This window comes from Panthera leo, chromosome A2 (assembly GCF_018350215.1).
Source record: "Panthera leo isolate Ple1 chromosome A2, P.leo_Ple1_pat1.1, whole genome shotgun sequence".
In the NCBI taxonomy this organism is placed as follows: domain Eukaryota; kingdom Metazoa; phylum Chordata; class Mammalia; order Carnivora; family Felidae; genus Panthera; species Panthera leo.
Window position 1 is genome coordinate 64,024,132 of NC_056680.1, and position 20,385 is coordinate 64,044,516.

A 20,385-nucleotide genomic window follows, 5' to 3' on the forward strand; every position below is an offset into this window, starting at 1 on the left:
GTCTGTGGTAAGTGAGATGTCCGGGAAGCCTCCTCCTGTGAACACTGAGCACTGGGTGGCATGCCTGAGGTCACCGGTGGCCTGCAGAACAGGCAATGGCAGGGCGAGAGGCATGCAGGGCAGAAGAGAGTGGGGACAAGCTGAGCCACTGAGGCCTGTCTGCATTTTTTGTCATCACACTGGACCGTGATGACAGACCTCAACAGAACTCAACACAATGGCCCGTGGATATCAAAATCTGACCTGTGTCAGCCTGTGTGTTCTGGGTCCCTGACTGCTAGGAGAGAGTGAACTGAAAGCAGAAAGCGGAATATAACGGACAAGAAAGATAACCACAGGTTAGAACCAGATTCTAATCGAAGAACTTACACCAGTTTGAAGGTGGGAAGATCTCACTGTATCTTGTCCACTTGAATGGGTGACTAGGATGTGTTTCTCTTTTCTCTCTTTTCTGAATGGATATTTTAAACTAATTACTCACTTCCTTCTCACCCACTTTATATCGGGTAGGTTGGAGGCAAATGAACGGTCTACACCACAGGGGCCCTGGACCGCATGTAAGCTTCTGTACATCTTCCCTAAGTCTGAATTTCAACCTGGATACGGTCACTGGCTGAGAGTTGGAGGCTGTACTACTGGGGAAAGAATGAACATTTCATTGGAACCAGTCATGCGAAGGGAGTGTACCGATACAGACTAGTTAAAGAGGTGCTCTGTGTGAGATAAAGACTTTGACTCACTAACACCCATTCTAAGTATATGTCTTATATTCCTTTTCCTCTATTACTGAGAATAAAAGGTGAATGGATCTATTTTCCACTCCTTTATAGTGTCAGGGCCTTGTGACATTACCCCATTCAATATAACATAGAAGTCTATAGAGGGTTTCACTTTCCCCTTTCACTTCTGAATTGAAGGTCAATCAATGCCTAGAAGCACAACCCTGAGGGCAAAAGCTGTACTAGGGAAGGTGGAGCAGAGAAAAAACAAGAGGCCTGAGGCCTGACGGGAGGATGTCACCGTGGGGCCACTGCACCAGCTCTAAACCAACCTTGCCCGATGTGAGAAAGGAAACCTCCAGACCAGGACTCTGTAACTCGCAGCAGAACCAGAATGAAACTGGCACACATCTTCCCACCTACCAGCTGTGTGAACTGGGAGAGTTACGTAACTGCTGTGACTCCTTTTTCTTGTCGATAAAAAGAGAATAATAAACAGTCACAGAGCTGGGCAAAGTAAATGTGAAAATCTATATGAAGGATTTCAGACAACACCTTTTACATAGTAAGTTGTAGATAAATAGCCATCGCCGGCAGCGGCACTGATAGATGAGAAAAGTACTCACCAGTACTCAGAATTTGGGAAACTATTCCATATATCGAAATAATTTAAAAAGTGATGTTGGGGGGGGGGAGTGGTAAAGTAGGTCCTCAGATAGATTACTGGTGGGGCTGTAGATTGGTACATTTCTTTAGGAAATTGGCAAATGGTCCAGAGGATTAGACATCTCCAAACCCAGTATTCTACTTCTGGGTACGCAGCCTACAGAAGACTTCAAAATACCACAGAGCAGGAAGAAAGAAGACGTTAGCTCTAATGCTCCATAGAACAGTGCAACTTCGGAAAGCAATAGAAATGTCCACAAATTAGAAATACTTAACCACAGTAATTTCGCCAAAATGTATCAAATATTAATTAAAATTACGTTAATGAGGTGAATAAAATACTAGGCAAAATACACCATAATTGTAAGGGAAATAGGAGTATCTACGGCATGAATAAAAAAAATCACACAGAAATAAGAGATTTGCCACAACGTTAACAACACTGCTGATATCTGGGTTATGAAACTATTTCCCCCTCCTGTATTTCCCCCTCCTGTAATGAATACTCTATCAGCTAGGATATTTTCAACTGCAAGGTTACAGAGAATCTAACTTGCTTCGTTCAACACAAGGCGCCTTCTTCTCTCACACAACTGTGCAAGTCTAGCGCAGCCTGGGGTTCAGACACAAGGGCAGTGATTCGACATCATCGTGGGCACCTCCGCCCTATCCTCAGTGTGGGCTTCGTCCTGGAGCATGGGGGTTTTCAACACAGCAGTTGCTCTAAAGAAGCCATGTGCTGACGGGTTCAAAGAAGGTTTGTTCTCTGGGCTAAACAAGCCTGGCGCTCTGCTCTGTTGGGAAGATGGGCAGAAATGAATGGATATCAGAGAGGTGGGCAAGAATGCCTTCTTCCAACCGCTACTGTTTTAATTTTTCAAAGTGTGTCTATTGCTTCCAAGATTTCGAAACTAATTTGTCTCACTGTAGAACATTTGGAAAAGAGGGTACCAAAAACACCTGCTGACATGATCCTATTACAGAAGACAACCGTTAACATTGGGTTCGTTTGAAAATTTGAAACAACACTACCTGACGTTCTCTCCTATGGAACTAGCATAATTTATTCAACCACTTCTCTTGATGTTAACTTCATCGGTGGTAATTCCATTTTCATTCATATATAGAATGTGGATATTAACACCACTGGGAGTAATATTCCACCTGATTTCTAATTTACTTTCTTAAGATAGTTTCCTTTAAAGGTAAAATTACTGGACCCAACTTGTTATAAGGCTTTTTTTACATGTTGCCAAACGAACACATAATTACACATTTACGGTAAGAAAAAAATCCAACGGATAACTCGGATAAACTACAAAACGGGAATCGTATTTTCCCTAACTTCACAGATCGGTGTAAACATCACATCGCATTAATATGAAAAAATGTTTTGTTAAAATTAAGGCATTATATAAGTGGAAGATATTCTGATGCCAACAAAAATAAGGAACAATTGAAATTGGCCTCTCTCAGGGATCAGTTCGTCATTTTTACTGTACACATTGTCATCACTGAAAACAACTTCCAACACTCTGTGTTGTATGTTAATAGATGCAATGGTTCTGTTAAGTACGGAAATATTTATTCTCATAGGATGATTCCAGGACTCACACTCACTATTCTCCTATTGTCTACTCTTATCCCAGATCACCTTCTCTTCCTGACTGGATTCTGACCTCCAGTAAGAGCACCACCATTATAATTATGGCTCTGCTTTGCTTCCCCAGGCTGACTAGCTACTGAGCTGGTATCGTTCATCCCTAGGAAAATGTGTCAGAAGTTAAATTCCTCAGCAGTTTTCAATCCTAGGGAAAAAAACTAACCCAAACTTAGGGAGTACAAGAGAAAATGTATTTCAGTTCATCTTACTACACGATTAAGAAATCTGGAAAGCTTTAGGGAGCTGCGCTGCTTTTAGAGATGGTGAGTGAGGAGGTCTTTTACTAGGTACAAAAAATAGGTACTTTAACACTCATAACCTCCTCAACAGTGTAACGGCAAATATGTGACTTACTATATAGGAAAGAAGGCTTTAAAAAAAAACAAAAACAAAGGGGTGTGGCTCGGTCGGTTGAGCGTCCAACTTCGGCTCAGGTCATGATCTCATGGTCTGTGGGTTCGAGCCCCGCGTCAGGCTCTGTGCTGACAGCTCAGAGCCTGGAGCCTGCTTCTGACCCTGTGTCTCCCTCGCTCTCTACCCCTCCCCCACTCTCACTTGTCTCACTCTCTCAAAAATAAATAAACGTAAAAAAAAATTAAAAAACAACTCTAAAAACCATATGCAAACAGTGATGTCATGATTATCAAAGTTACAAGGAATCAAAAAAAAAAATCACCAAGGCTAACAAAGAAATGTCATATGAATTCACTTCCCTTTGCACTGATGTGAGAATTCCAGGGTGCTGATTTGTCCAGGGGATGAGCAAACGAGAGACTAAGTGGTCAATTTTACAGTCAGGTAGAGCCCAGGTGTGAGAGACCTTTTCCCCGTCGATGTGCTGCCCGGCTGTGCCTACATCCAACCTGTGTGTTTGCCATTTACAAATGTTTGTCTTCAGAAAGGAAGTATGAAGGAAAAGAACAGCATGTCTAAGAGCATAGACAGTGTTACAAATATAAATGGAACAATAATTTCAAAATTGAGAAACTACTAATTTCGTACGTTACTCATGTAATGTACTGCTAATTAAATCTTTAAATTTTGGGTAATCTTCCAAATTCAAATACAGCACCCCAGAGTGAGACAGGGTATGATGGTGTGGGGAGAAGTATCTGTGACAAAACAACTGTAATAATAAAGGAAATGAAATAAAAGATGTGATGACTGTTTGATACTTTTGCCTAGAGGTGTCCTCAGGGCAAGAACCTAGAGGTTCTCTTTCCACACTGTGAAAAGTTCAAAGGTTAATGTAGGCACATACGAGATGATTATTCCATTCTAAAATGTCAAAAAGGTAATTTAAAGGCCTTTATACTGAAAAGCTGAAGATCACCACACTGAACTTTATTAAAAACTCATGGTGTCGTTGGGACCTGGCCTTACACTACAGTGGTTAAAGTTTGCAATAATAAGATGCACAGGCCTTTTAAAAAGTGACGCTAACTATGAAAGATCAAACTAGAAGAAGGAACAGCTCACCAATTTAAATGTTCAAAGGAACAAAACGAGCTGGAATCAAACGATTATGGAAGAACATGGTGGCCTGAGATTAGTCAACATACAGTAAGTGCAGAATGGGCGATTTTAAAATAATCCTGAAGTATCTTTTGGGGTAACACCAATATAGCATATTTGGAACTATTTTTAAAAAGCAGCGATCCAAGAAACACTCTGAAGTCGTGTGTGGGATCGGCACCGATGGCTAAGGATCAGTGGGTGCTCCATTCATAGAGCATCTGGACATACGCTGTTTCAATGACAATGATGACACCAGATTTTGTAAAATCTAATATATTTAATTTTGGCATAATAGTGATTTATTATGTATTAATATTTCAAAAATATACTTTTGTGTTTAATAAACCACCAAAGAACTCAGAACAATGGCCCTATAAGCACGCTTTAGCTCCATACACCAGGCTGCTGTTGCACTGAAGGCAGTGAGTTCCATCACGGGGGTTATAAGATCCAGGACTGCAGATCACTGTGAATAAAGAATAAGTCAATAGGTAACAGTTTCCTCAAATGCCACATAAATTAATTTTACATGGAGGATACATTTTCAAAAAAGATTCTTTATTCCTTTTTATAACTCATGCTCCTTTGTAACTGTGGCAAAATACACGTAAGATAAAATTTACCATCTTAACCGTTCTTAGGTGTCCACTTCGATAGCGTGAAGTATATTCACCTTGTCGTACAATTTATTTCTGGAACTTTTTCATCTGGGAGGAACCGCAACTCTATCTCCATTAAGTATCTCTCCATCCCCCTTCCCACCAATAACCTCTGACAGCAACCATCTACTAGCTGTTTCTATTTAGACCACTCTAAATGCCTTCTACGAAAAGTTGTAACTTTTCACTGTGATCCTGGCTTAGACTAAGACTACGAGCTCACACAATCTTACTCCTCACATAATGCTGAGTTCATAACGTGGTTCGATCATCCCTGTATATAATGAATATGTTGCCACAGCTGTCTCTGCGCGGCAGGAAGTAAAGAATCTAACGGCAGAAAGAATCTAATGGCAAATACACTCTCTCTTATGGACTGACTCTGGGATTCTGGGTAAGCAGTCGATTCCCAGTTCTCGCTTCTTCATTTGTAAAACAGGCACAGTGACAACCAAGTCTATGCTGTGATGTGAGGACTGAAATCACATGACATAGATGAAAAAGCATCCAGAACACCGCAAGCCTTCAATAAATGCTCTGCCCTCGGTGGGACCGGTGCTTTTCCCTACACTTCCATTTGAGGCAGGGGCATGAAGGTCATGTGATGCCAAGGACTCTCGTTGGGCTGGGGTCTTTGATTATCCTGTTCCTCCTTTTCCTATTGCAAATGTAGTCAGCCAAGGATTCACAAAGATGTTAACTGCACATCTAAAGCGAGGCGCCTGGGGGCCTCAGTCAGCTGAGCGTCCGACCGGCTCAGGTCGTGATCTCGCAGCTCATGGGTTTGAGCCCCATGTCGGGATCTGTGCTGACAGCTCAGAGCCTGGAGCCTGCTTCGGATTCTGTGTCTCCCCCTCTCTCTGTCCCTCTATCCCTCGCGTGTTCTCTCTCCTTCAAAAATAAATAAATGTTAAAAAATTTTTTTAAAAAATTGCATGTCTAAGTCATGGCTGTTATGGGCCATCAAAGAAGATTCTGTTTCTAGCACCATGATTCAGTAATGCAGGTCACTGTCTGGATCTGGGTCATATTACATTATTTAACTTCGTATCTTTCTTTCAAATAATATTCTTTCAAACTTGGAAATATCTCAACTGTTACTCAGATGAAGTATTTTTCATTCTAGGTTCAGCAGATTTCCTCAAGTTTGAATCGATCTTTTATGTAAAAAAATACTGGTTAGACCAAGTGAAATCGATTTTTGCTGTGGTCATAACAACAGTGTTTAAAGTGGTGATGTATAGGGTAAAACTGTAATGATGTGATGCTTCCCAAAGATGTGTGATCGCAGTACACTTTCTTCCAAAATGCATATTAATATTTCTTGACGCACAATATGGACATGCTGAGAAAAGGTATCAGTGTTAAGTCATTACACAGGGAGCAGAGAAAAGTGAATCTGCGGGCAGTCTTTACATACACTTTACACACAGGGTCACCAGCAGAGCAGACACTGGCATGAAACTGTCTAAACCCCAGTTTGAATACATATGATCTTCTAATAAATGTTCTCCGAATTAACAGATCTTCATGATGCCGTATGTGCTGTAATACCTCGGAGAACTTGTCTGCAGCCCTCTCTCCTAAGGTCTATCCTAAAATGTCATGTTCCCTTTTACGTGGAATTCAGGAAAAATGCTAAAATGCTAGTTACATTTAAAGGAGAAGATTAGCAAAATTGTCTTCTAGCTTTTAGTCTCACTGAGCAGAGTATTTCCTGGCTACGGGCATGAGAGCGACCTGACGAGATCCTGATTGTGTCACGAAGCGGGGTGGAGCATTGGTGACTAATCAGTACCAACGTGCAAAGAGATGAGAGGTGGGGGACAAAACCTTCAGGGAATACTTCCTTAAGAAGGGAAATAACCAACCAGAATACAAAACGTATGCTACATGTGGTATCAAAATTAAGAACTTAATTACAAAAATCATAGAAGTAATGAGCCAAATAACAAAACTGGGGGCACAGTTGTAGATAAATAACCAATAGAATACTATTCAGAATATACAAAGAATTTGTATAAATCAATGAGGAAAGGACAGAAAACCAATTTAAAAATAGGAAAAAAAGAGAAAATATACATGTCAATTTGACTGAGCCACCAAAAAAAAGCACTCAAAGAAAGTAAGAATTTGGGAAATGTGGGGTGCCTGGCTGGTTCAATCAGTATAGCATCTGACCCTTGATCTCAGGGTCGTGAGTTCGAACCCCATGGTTGGGCGTGGAGCCTACTTCATTCAAACAAAAGAAAGAATTTGGGAAATGTGAATAAGCATCAAACTAATATACTGAGAGTGACTTCAGCAAGATGACAGCTCAAGTGGCTTCAGCAAGATGACGGCTCCAGGCCCCCAGGCTCCCAAGGAAAATGCTAAACAAACAACAAGAGACTGGCTAAAACAACCTTGTAGCAGCTTTGGAAAGTAGTCAGAGACCAACAGCAACCAGACGAACATCCCATCAAGAAGAAGGCAGGCTCAACATGGTGGAAAATTTGTGGCACTTCTGCTCGCCCTTGCCCCAGAGCTCCTCCCCCATGCAGACTCACAGGGGAGGCTAGGCTGCCTCCAGGGGAGCAGCAGCCAGTGCTCCCTTCCAGCCCACAAACCAGAGGGCAGGGCAGACCAGACTGGCCACCTGTCTGACGGCCACCCGAAGGACTGGTCTCAGCGCTGCTTGTTTCAGACGTAGGGCAAATCTCTGGCCGGGAACAGCCCTGGGCACATTCTGAGAACCACAAAGTGATTACAGACCCATAGACACCTGGGGCAAGAGACTGGTGACTGAGGACTACACAGAGAACACCCAAGGGCCACAGGAGGAGCGGGGTGCAGACTCTCAGGGAAATGAAGATGTTTAAAAACAGCAAGGTATAATAAGAAAGGGAAGAAAGAAAGAAAGAAAGAAAGAAAGAAAGAAAGAAAGAAAGAAAATAAATAAATAAATAAATAAATGCAGCCAAGTATACAGAAGAATCAGAAGAAAGCACATAGGACCAAACATGAAAAAGTGTTCAATCTTTTCAATAACTGTTAGAGAAATGCCAGTCAAACCAAGAATATGGTATCACTTCATTCATACCCATCAGAATGGACACTATCAAAACAACAACAACAACAACAACAGGGAGGAGGAGGAGGAGAAGAAGAAGAAAAGAAAAGTGGTGGCAAAGATGCGAAGCTACCGGAGGAGGCCTCGTACCATCGGTGGGAATGTGAGAAGGCGCCACTGCGATGGGAGGGGATGTCCTACGCCTTTGTTCGCTGCAGTATTACCACAGCCAAGAGGTGAACACAATCTACGTGTCCCTCATTGGCTAGATGGAGAAAGAAAATGTGTCATACACACACACTGGAATATTACTCAGCTTAAAAAACATAAATCCTGTGATGTGTTACAATATGGATGAATCCTGAGAATACTATGCTAAGTGAAATGAAGCCAGTTACAAAAAGACAGTGCATAATCCCATGTACAAGAAGTATTTTTTTTAAGTTTAATTATTTATTGAGAGAGAGAGAGAGAGAGAGCGAGAGTGCACAAGCTGGGGAGGGGCACAGAGAGGGAGAGACAGAATCCCAAGCAGTCTCCACGCTGTCAGCACAGAGCCCGATGTGGGGCTTGAACTCACCAACTGTGAGATTGTGACCTGAGCCGAGCTCAAGAGTCAGACGCTTAACCAACTGAGCCACCCGGGTGCCCCAAGAAGTATTTAAAAATATCAAACTCCAGAAACAAAAAGAGCTGTGGTTTCCAAGAGCCGAGGGAAGGAATAAATGGAAGTTGTTCAAAAGGTATGCACTTCCAGCTGATGAAAAAGTTCTAGACATCTGTTGTACAACAATGTAAAGAGGACCATTGAACGGTATACTTAAAAATGGCTAAAGTAGTTGATTTTATGTTATGTGCTTTTAAACCAGAATTAAAAATTAAAAAATACAACAAAACATAAGAAAACAAAAATCTCCAAGCAAATTAGAGGCCAAGTCCCCATGCCTTCACAGGTGAATTCTACCAAATTCTAAAAAAATAAAAAGATAAAAAAATAAAACACAACACGAACCCCAATCTTTCTCAAACGCTTCCAGAAAACTGAAGAGGAGGAACAACATCTAAACTCATTCTGTAAGGCCAGAATTGCCATCTCGCTAAAGCCAAAGACGGTACATGAGAACAAACGAAAGGCCAATATGCCTTATGAATACGGATGGAAGTCCTCAACAAAACACTAAACCAAATTTAACAGCATATTAAAAGGATTATATTATATGTCATGGTCACTTAGGACTTACTCCTAAAATGTAATGACAGTTCAATATGTGAAAACCAATGCAATACATCACATTAACAGACTGATAGGGGGAAAACCCCAAACAATCATCTCAACTGATGCACACAAAGCATTTGGCAAAATCCACCATCACGCTATGGTGAAAACTCTAAGCAAATTTCAATTATGTAGTGGAGTGTTATCAGCCATAGTTACTACGTGATATGTTAGATCCTTAGGCTTTATCCATCTTCTAGCTGAAGGTTTGATCCTAAGAAAGCAGGACTTAAATGCTCTCCCCAAAACTAAATAAAATAAAATAAAAGATAACTGTGTGAGGTGGTGGGGGTGCCAGTTAACCAGATGGGGGAAATCCTCTCAAATGCATACCAAACCATCGCAGGGTACACTGTGAGCATCTTACAGTTTTGTCCATTCTACCTCAACAGGGAAGACAGATGCCACAGGAACATACGTGAAGGAACAGAAGGCAAAGTTGCCAAATAAAAAGGAGTTCTGCAGTGAGTCAAATTTGGTTTCAAATTTGAATTTTTCACTTAATATCTTCATGAACGCATGCAAGTACCCTAAGATTGCCAGGATTCAAATTCCTTGATTACAAAATTAGGATACTTCCTACATCAAAGGGATGTATGATGCTTAAGAAAACAGTGGCCAGACTTTCAGCAAAGCTTCAGCTATTATCATGAAGAAATCATGATAATGATTTACATTAATCATTAATGATTAATGATTTCATGAAATGTGAAATGTGTATTTCTGTGACTGTGCCTGAAACACAGTCAACACTCAGTATCATATGCACAGAACTCAGTCTTGTGTTCTTTTCATTCCTGAGCACTGGGAGCAAATCTGTATCATCTGTCTGGCCCTAACCACATTCAGTCATTGTTACTTATATTTTCATATGTTTAGATTTATACCCAATTAGAGGATACATTCCTTAAAAGCTAAAACTGTGTTGTGTTCTCGATAATTCCCTCTCACATCATGAGAGGGTGGTGGTGAATAGTAGAATAGAACCACGTTTGGCGGTGGGTAGAATAGATACTTATGTAATGTTTAAAAAAAAAAAAAGAAGAAGAATAAAATGGATTTTCCTCAACCCGATAAAGGGCCTTCATGAAAAGCCACAGCCAATATCATAATCATAAAAGACTGAGCTTTTCCACTAAGATCAGGAAAAAGATAAGAAGGACTACTATCTCTCCTTTTTTTAATACAATATTGGAAGTCTTACCCAGAGCAGAAAGGCAAAAAAAAAAAAAAAAAAAAAAAAAAGCAAATACAAATTGGAAAGGGGAAGTAATGTTAGCCTGTCAACAGACAGTATGATCTCATATGCAAAAAAATCTAAAGAATCCACCAACTCCCCCTCCCCCAATTTACCTGATAAACAAATTCACCCAAGTTATGAGAGACAAAATTGACATGCAAAAATCAGTTGTGTTTCTAACAATGAACAATCCAAAAAGGAAATAAAGAAAACAGTCCTGTTCACAATAAAAATAAAATAAAAATATAATATTTAGGAATAAACTGAACTGACAAAGCATAATGCTTGTATACCAAAAAATACTAAAAATTACTTAAAGAAATCAAAAAAGACACAAATAAATGACAAGACACACCCTGTTCATGGGCGGGAACATTTACTATTGTTAAGCTGTCAATACTACTGCAAACCATTCAGGGATTCTATGCAAATTCTATTGAACTCCCAGTGACAATGTTTTCAGAAAAAGAAAAATCCATCCTAAAATTCACTGAAAACTCAAGGGAGCAAGAATAGCCAAAACGATTTTGAAAAAAAGAACAAAGTTGGAAATCTGACACTTGCGGATTTTAATCCTACGATAATAAAAATGGTGTGGTCCTGGCATAAAGACAGAGCGAGAGACAATAAAGTAGAGAGCCAAGAAAAAAACTTTCAAATGATTTGGACAAAGGTACCAAGATCATTCAAATGAAGAAAGAACAGTCATTTCAACCAAGGGTAGCAGGTAAGCCCATATCCACATGCAAATGAAGGAGGCTGGACTCTGACCTTACACCTTACATAAAAGTTAGCTTAAAAAGATGAAAGATCTAAAAAGAAGAGATGAAACTGTAAACCTCTTGGAAGAACACGCAGGAAAAAAGCTTCATGACATTACGTTTTTCAATGATTTGTTTATATAACACCAAAAGCAAGTATGTACAAAAGAAAAACAGATAAATTATTTGCAAAGTATATATCAGACAAGGAGGTTAATACCCCAATAATAAAAACAAAGAACTCCTATAACTCAACCACAAAAATTAACCCAATTAAAAAATGGGCAAAAGCTTTGAGGAGCCATCTCTCCCAACACACAAATAACTAACGAATACATGAAAAGATGCTCAACATCACTAACCACCAAGGAAATGCAAATTAACACCACAATGACACACCACTTCACACACATGAGGATGGCGAGTTATTAGACAAAACAAAAAGGTGAAATAACAAATGTTGGCCAAGAGGTAGAGAAACTGTAAGCCTTGTGCTTTGTTGGTGGGAATGTAAAATGGTGTAGTCTCTGTGTAAAACAATATGGCAGTTCCTCTAAAAATTAAAAACCAATGATCCAGTGATTCCACTTCTGGGTATAAGTAGGTGGAATGAAGGTGTGTGCCTCTCTTGAAATGTGTATGTTGAGACCCAACTCCCAGTGTGGCTCTCTTTAGAGATGGGGCCTCTAAGGAAGTAATTAAGCTTAAATGAGGTCACAAGAGTGGGACCCTGATCTGACAGTTAGTGTCCTTATAAGAAGAGACAGCAGAGTGCTTGCTTGCTCTTTCTGCACACATGACATAATGAGAAGGTGGCATGTTATGCCATCTGCAAGCCACGAAGAAAGCACTCACCAGAAATGGAATCAGCCAAAAGGTTACACTTGGACTTATAGACTTGAAAATTGTGTGTGTGTGTGTGTGGCGGGGGGGGGGGGGGGGGGGGGAATGTACCGTTTAAGCCATCCAATCTACGGGATTTCATTACGGAAGCCCAAACTAACATAGAACTAACTAACGTATCCAAAAGAACTCAAAGCAGGATCTCAAAGAGTTAATCTGTACATGCATGGTTCACTATAGCATTATTCACAAGAGTCTAGAGGTGGAAACAACCCAAATTTCCATTGACAGATGAGTGGATAAAGAAAATGTGGTTACATACATATGGATACAGAAGATGTGGTGTTAAGTCACGGGAGCAAAAGGCACAGCACAGGGAATACAGTCAATGATACTGTGATAGCTTTGTGAAGGGACAGACGGTAGCTACACTCGTGGTAAACACAGCATAGTGCATAAACTTGCAGAACCACTATGTTGTACAGCTGAAACTAATGTCACATTGTGTGTCTGCTATGCTGAAATAAAAAAAATTGTAGAATTAAATAAAAAAAAAAGATATGGTACATAAGTGTTAGGTGAACTAACGTGAACCAACGTGGGAACGTGAAACCATGCAAAGTAACGTGGAAGGGGATGGGGTTGTGTCCTGGTCACCTACCACATATTTTAGGGAATGGGAATGTGGTCCATCGTACCATGGAATCCTGTTCAGTCGTAAAGAGAAAGGAAATTCTGACATATGCTACAACACAGAAGCTAAGTGAAACATGCCAATCACAAAAGGACAAATACTTGTATAATCCCATTTATACGAGGTACCCATTGTAAGCAAATTTATAGAGACAGAAAGCAGAATGGTGACTGTCAGGGACTAAAGGAAGAAGGGAATGGGGACTTATCATTTAATAGGTACACAATTTCAGATGAAGAAGATTAAAAAAGTTCTAAAGATGGATGGTGCTGATAGTTATACAACAATGTAAACGTACCTAGTGCCACTAAATTGTACATTTAAATATGCTTAAAAGATTAAATTATTTTATGTATATTCTACCACAATTTTAAAAAATGTGACACAAGACATAAGGGTCATCAGATTGCAAATATTTAAAGCGTGATTATGCCAAGAACTGCACACAGGATTTGTCCCGCACTGCTGTTGTAAAAGTGTTAATTAACACACCAAATTTGGAAAAGACACAGATATATTTTAACGAATTACATATCTATTGATCCAGTATTAGGTAAACACTTTGACGAATCTTGGATACTAGGCTATATACACAAAGCTATTCATAACCGCATTGTTCTTCATGGCAAGAAAACTCAGAAGTATGAACCCATTTTAAACAATAAAACAGATATATACACCTTTATATATTCACATAATAGAATATTATATGGAAATAAAAAAAATTTAAGTAGTGTTATAACCACAAAAAATATGGATGAATCTCACAAATACAGTCTACAAAATGTGAATCAGTTAAAACAGGCTACCATTAGAGAGATTCCCAGGCTGGATTTTTAAAAATCCTATTGTACGCTACTAAAGCAAAAATATAAATATTAACCAAATTAATTTATATCAGCTGTAACTCAAAACCTCAACCACAATTTTATTTTATTTAACTTGACAATTTAAAACTGGTAGCATTTAAAAAGAATAAATCAAGTGGTTTGTCCTCTCTAGACATCAAGATGTGTAATAGGAATTACTGCAGATCGGTACAACACAAGAGAGAACCCTTTAAAAGACATGTATAAGGCATGTACCCTTATTTTTAGATCTGACGGTAAAGAAAAAACTTTGACATTAATGAAATAAATTATTAGAAAAAGAATTTTATCATGACTGTGAGAAAGATATCGAGAAAATAAGCAATGAGACTTAGACTATGTTAGACAAAAAACATGCTCCAAAAACAGTGTCCACAATGTTAAAAAAAAAAAAGACAGGTGGTTAGAATTCCAATTCTAGACTGAACTAAATTCACACATCTGCAGTAAGAGTTGATAAAGTCTGGAAAAAGCAGCACACTATTGGACAGCCCTGAAGAGGTGGCAAAGACGGGTAGATACCGAAGGCACGCTAACTCCTGAAAGAAGAGAACTGTACTGCATAAAACTGTTCTAGATTTCTGCAGCGGGCAGTTGTCAGTTCATGCAGCCCACAAGTAGATAAAACTGAAGCAGCAGTCCAGTCTTACCGGTTTCAAAAAGTAAAAGGACAGGCTTTTAGGCCACTAAAAGACATGGGAAGTAACGGGAGAAATTCAGTGAACAGCGTCAAGGGCTCTAAAATCTACATGTAAACTCCACCCAGATAACTGGCTAATGTATGACCTTCACATGTATCCATGATATTGCACGCTCAGCAAAAGCAAGAGTCAGAAGGCTGAACAAACCAAGAAGATGATGCCTATGGTGGGGGAGAGAGTTTAGATTTTGAATCTGGCATATCGCTTAAACACAAATCAACAATCTTCAGAAGAAAAATAAATCAGAAGACTCTATACAGCACTATCCATCAAGTTTAGTGTATCATAAACATTATTAGATTTTCAAAGACCTGGAAAACTGTGACTCGTCAAGAGGAAAAAGATCAGTAGAAACAGATCCAAAATAACACAGATGTGGTAATCAGACATGAAGACTTCAAAGCAGCTAGCACAGATGTATTCACGGACATAAAGGAATACACTGTCATAATAAGTGAGCAGACTGGAAAACTGCATCAGAGAAATGGAAGCTCTAAAGCATATAAAAGAAAATTCTAGATCCCCAAACTGAAATACTAACAACAAAACAAAACAAAACAAAACAAACCTGGATATGTTTAACAGCAAAATAACAACAAAAGTAGAATATGTCAGTAAATATGAAGACATACCAACAGGAATTGCCCATTCTATAGAATAAAGAGACACAAAAGTTTCAAAAAATGAATACAGTGACATCAGCAAAAATACTGGCAGCTCCAAAAGGTTGTCCCAACCAAAAAGACCTGAAAAAATCAAACAAAAACTCTCAGAGTTAACGCTGAAAGAATTCTGGAAAACCATCAACATACTGGAAACAGTTAGTAATATGGCAGAAATAAATCTTTTCCTGTCAGTAATTACTTTCAATGTAAATGGATTATATTCCACTATCAGAAGACTGAGATTGACAGAATGAATAAATAAAACATGTTATAACTTTATGCAATCTGGAGAAGACTCACTTTAGATCAAAAGAAACAAACAGGTTGAAAGTAAAAGGATGGAAAAAGATATTCCATGAAAATAGTAATGAGAAGAGAGCTGCATGGCTATACTAGTATCACACTAAATAGAAGACTCAAAACCTGTTATAAGAGAAAAAGAAGGAAACTATATACTTATAAAAGGGTCAATTCTCCAAGATATAACAATTATAAAAATATATACGACAAACGATAGGCACACAAAATATATAAAGCAAACTGAAAGAATTAAGGGAGAAGTTGACAGCTCTACGGTTTAATAATTAGAGATTTCATTACCTCACTTCAAATAATGGATAGAGGTTTTAGACAGAAGATCAGCAGAGGGCTTATAGCACAATAAGCCAATTAAACCTAATGGATATACAAAAACACTCCACTCACAGTGATAGAATACCCATTTTTCTCAAGGGCACATGGAATATTTTCTAGCATAGAGAATATTTTAGGCCATAACACAGACCTTAAAAGACTGGCGTACAAATCATCTTATTACAATCGCAACAGAATGAGGCCAGAAATCTGTAACATGAAGAAAAGTGGAAAGTTCGCACACACATATGTGGAAATTAACACCCTATTAATAGACCAATGGGATAAAGGATACATCGAAAGGGACACTGGAAGTGCAAGGTTGTTTCAACATTAGGAGATCGATGCAAATTGCTATACTTGCATAAGAAAGGAAAAAAACCATGATTATTTCAAAGGCTGCAGACAAAATATAGGACAAAATTCACTAACGACTCATGATCAAGACTTCAGCAAACTAAGAATGGTGGGGGACTGCTTCAAACTGACAACAAGCATCTAAGAAAATCCAACTGCTAATATCATACTTAAAAGTAAAAAGTTATTTATCTCTAATATTGGAAAAAACCCATTTTTATTTCTATTCCACACCATATTGGAGAATCTAGTGACTGTAATAAAGCTAGTAAAAAAAAAAAAAGGTATAATCATAAGAAAACTGATGTTACTTGCAGAGGATAGGTTTACTCATGTAAAACTACACAGAGCATACATAATTACGAGATCCAATTAGTGAATTAAATAGGGTCACATGACCCAGGTAAGAATTTACAAATCCACTGCACCTGTGGGCACCACTGAGTAAGCATCCTCAGAGTCTCCCCTCCGACCGCCATCACGTCTAAGTCAAAGTCTAAGATATCAAAGGGCCGTGAAGCTCTTCATCAGAGGTTTCATACTTGAACCAGCCGAGGGGAGGCTGAGGGTTCACTGCGAGGCTGGGGCACGTTCATGAACGGAGCAGTAACGAGAGATCCAAACACCCAAGTGTTCCACAGCTTTCATCTGTCTTGTCGGCCACTGCGGAGGAGGTGGGTGCAGCCATGAAGGCAAGGCCACACAAGGTGGATGGGAGAGGCTGTCTCAAGAGGAGATTCTCAAAGATCCGGGCCCCACTTCACTGTGAAAAAGAGTTTGTTGGTGCCATTAAAGAAGACACTGAAGAATGTCATCTAAGAGAGTATGTGGAACAGTAAGGGGAAACTGAAGTGACTGAAATCCTGACTGCCTGAGGCAGTGGCAAGAAGAGAGGCTTTGCTTTTGTTAACATTAGATGACTCTGACTTCAGGAACAGCATGCTGTGGAGTGCCTGGGGGGCTTAGTTGGCTCAGGTTGCCATCTCAACGTTCAGGAGACTAGCTTATCATTCCATGTGAATGGCCACAACTGTGAAGTAAAGGAAAGTCGTATCTAAGTAAAAGATGCCAGATCGATGTGGCTCTGGAAACTTTGGTGGTGGTCACAGAGGAAACTGCAGTAAGCGTGGTGGCCGTCCAGGTGGTGGTGGATATGGAAGCAGTGGGGGTGGCGTGAACGGACACTGTGATGATGGAAGCAATTCTGGAGATGAGGGAAACTACAGTGGAGTCAACTACAACAATCAATCTTCTAATTGTGGACCCAAGAAATGAGGGAATTTTGGAGGCAGAGGCCCTGGCCCCTATGGTGGTCGAGGCCGGTACTGTGTCAAACCACAAAGCCAAGGTGGCTGTGGTGGTTCCAGCAGGAACTGTAGCTATGACAGTGGCAGAAGATTTTAATTCATGTCAGAAAATAAAGCTGAGCAGGAGAGGAGAGACAGAAGTGACAGGGAAGTCACAGGTTACAAGATATGTGTGAACTCAGTCACACACAGTGGTGGCGGGACCCAGCTGCTACAAAGAAGACATGTTTTAGACAATACTCACATGCATGGACAAAAGTCTCGAGGGCTGTATTTGCAACTAATTGTACAACAGGTTATTTTAGTTTCTTAAAAAAAATTTTTTTTCACGTTTGTTTATTTTTGAGAGAGAGAGAAAGAGCATGAACAGGAAGGAGACACAGAATCCGAAGCAGGCTCCAGGCTCTGAGCTGTCAGCACAGAGCCTGATGCGGGGCTCGAACCCAGGAACCGTGAGATCATGACCTGAGCTGAATGAAGTTGGACGCTTAACCAACTGAGCCACCGAGGCACCCCTTTAGTTTCTGTTCTATGGAGGGTGTAAAGCATTCCAACAGAGGGTTTCAGTGTAGATTTTTTTTTTTGCACCTACGTTGTCGATTATTAAACGTAATAGTCTGATCATGATGCTGAACGAGTGTGTCTTTTTAAAAATGTGCTGTATAAACTTAGTCTACTCTGAAGCCATTTTGGTATACTATCCCAACAATGTGAAGTTAGAATTCCTTCAAGGTCATTCCAGGTTCCATTCAAAATTTATTTACCACCTGCTCAGGCACAGAAGCCATGGTCTCCAGAAACTCTGGTACAGGTGAGCTGACATTCACTGTTGTGACCTGCAGTTCACTATTAAAAGGATCACCCAAGCGCAGTCACAGAATTTACTTGGTTGTTTTTGGCATATCCTATGTCATATATCTGAATTGAATGATGGTATCAGATAAAATTATAAATGGGAATGAAGCCTGTGCATCATATATCATGTGTAATCAGTAAATGCCTTAATATCCTCTTAAAAAAATCAACTGCACTCTTATAAGCTAACTGGAAAATAAGTCATTAAAAGAATTCCATTTACAGTAGAGCAAGAAAATCCTTTAACATCCTTAAGAATAAATCTGAGAAAGAACTGAAAACTACAAAACATCCTTGAGACAAATTTAAAATAATTTACACAGATGGAGAATAACCGTGTTCACTGTCAGGAAGACTGAGTATGTTTGAGATGATTAATTATTATCAGTTTTGTCTCCAGAATAAATACAATCTATTCAGACTACAGCAGGCTTGTTTGCAGAAACTGGCATGCTAATTCTAAAATGTACACAGTAATTCACAAAACAGAATAACCAAAGAAATGTTTAAAATGTAATATAATAGTTACTATGAAAGTACAGCCACCGACACTTTGGTATTGGTGAAATAATAGATGTGTGGATAAGCGGAGCAAAACCGAGCCTATACGAGCATCGTCTGTTGAATTTTGATAGAGGCGCCAAGGACATTTTAATGGAGGAAGAAAAGTCTTCAGTAAATGGTGCTGGATCACCAGGATAGGATGAATGATCATCAACCCTTACCTCACACTAAACACAAAAATGAACTCAAAATGGACCATGGACCTAGATGTACAACCCAAAGTACGGAACAAAAAGCACAGGAGAAAATCTTCGTGGTCTTTGAATATGAAAAGGTTTATTAAGACACATGAGCCATACGATAAAAATGAGTTAGTTGGACTTCAACATTTTTCTTTGAAAACGGAAATGCAGGCCAGTCTGGGACAACACATTCGTGGCACATACAGGTTCCCGTCTATCTGAAAGCAGGGCATTCCTATGAAACATTCTGGAATGCCGTAAATGGTGTCAAGCAAAGAAGCAACTACCACTTCTTAGAAGTGGAAATCCCCTCAAGTTTCTTCAGTTAGTGAAAACGGTTTCTAAGGTAGGTCGTTACTAAAAACCAAGTGGCATAAAGTGAAGTTTCAGATAGCGGAGAAACCTGTATATTGGAACATGACTTTTGTCTATACTGTATTAAGAACTCTTACAACTCAGTAAGACAAGAACCAGCTTAAAAAAATGGGAAAGGTAATATTTGAGCAGACACTGTACAAACAAAATACCAATATCCAATGGGAACTTGAAAGTATCTTTTTAAAAGGAATCTGAATATTAAAACCACAATGAGATACCACTACACACACACACACACACACATGCACACGCACACACCCATACTGGAATTGCTAAAATTAAAAAGAGTAACCATACTCTGCTTTGGAAGGATTTAGAATAACTGGAAGTCCCCAACTTTGCTGGTAGAACATGAAATTGTAGAGCCACTGAAGAAAATAATTTGGCTTTTTTTTTTTTTTTTATAAAGTTAAACATACACTTACCATGACCCAGCAATCGCAGTCATACGTATTTTCCCAGGAGAACTGAAAACATATGTCCACACAAAGACTTGTACAGGAATTTTCATAGCAGCTTTATTTGTAATGGCCTAAAACTGGAAACAACCCAAATGTCCATCATCAGGTGAATGGATAAACAAAATGTGGTATATCCATACAAGGGAATACTACTCAGCAATAAAGAACAAACCATTAAGACATGCAATACTACTGATGAATCTCAAAATCGTTATGCTGAGTGAAAAGTATTCTGACAAACATTATATACTGCATGATTCCATTTATAGAAAGCTATAAAAATGCATGCTAATTAATACACAGTGACACAAGGCATATCAGT

At 39.3% G+C, this 20,385-nt stretch overlaps 1 protein-coding gene across 2 annotated transcripts in view; it reads right to left on the reverse strand.

Annotated features, from left to right (window-relative positions):
- Positions 1–4,823: 4,823 nt before the first annotated feature.
- The window catches only part of LOC122205369 (zona pellucida binding protein), a 115,495-nt gene continuing 99,933 nt past the window's right edge, over positions 4,824–20,385 (reverse strand). For both annotated transcript variants that reach the window (XM_042913735.1, XM_042913726.1), the window contains one exon: positions 4,824–5,032. In XM_042913735.1, the coding sequence (XP_042769669.1) occupies positions 4,938–5,032 (95 nt within the window). In that variant the 3' untranslated portion in view covers positions 4,824–4,937. The remainder of the gene's footprint in view (positions 5,033–20,385) is intronic.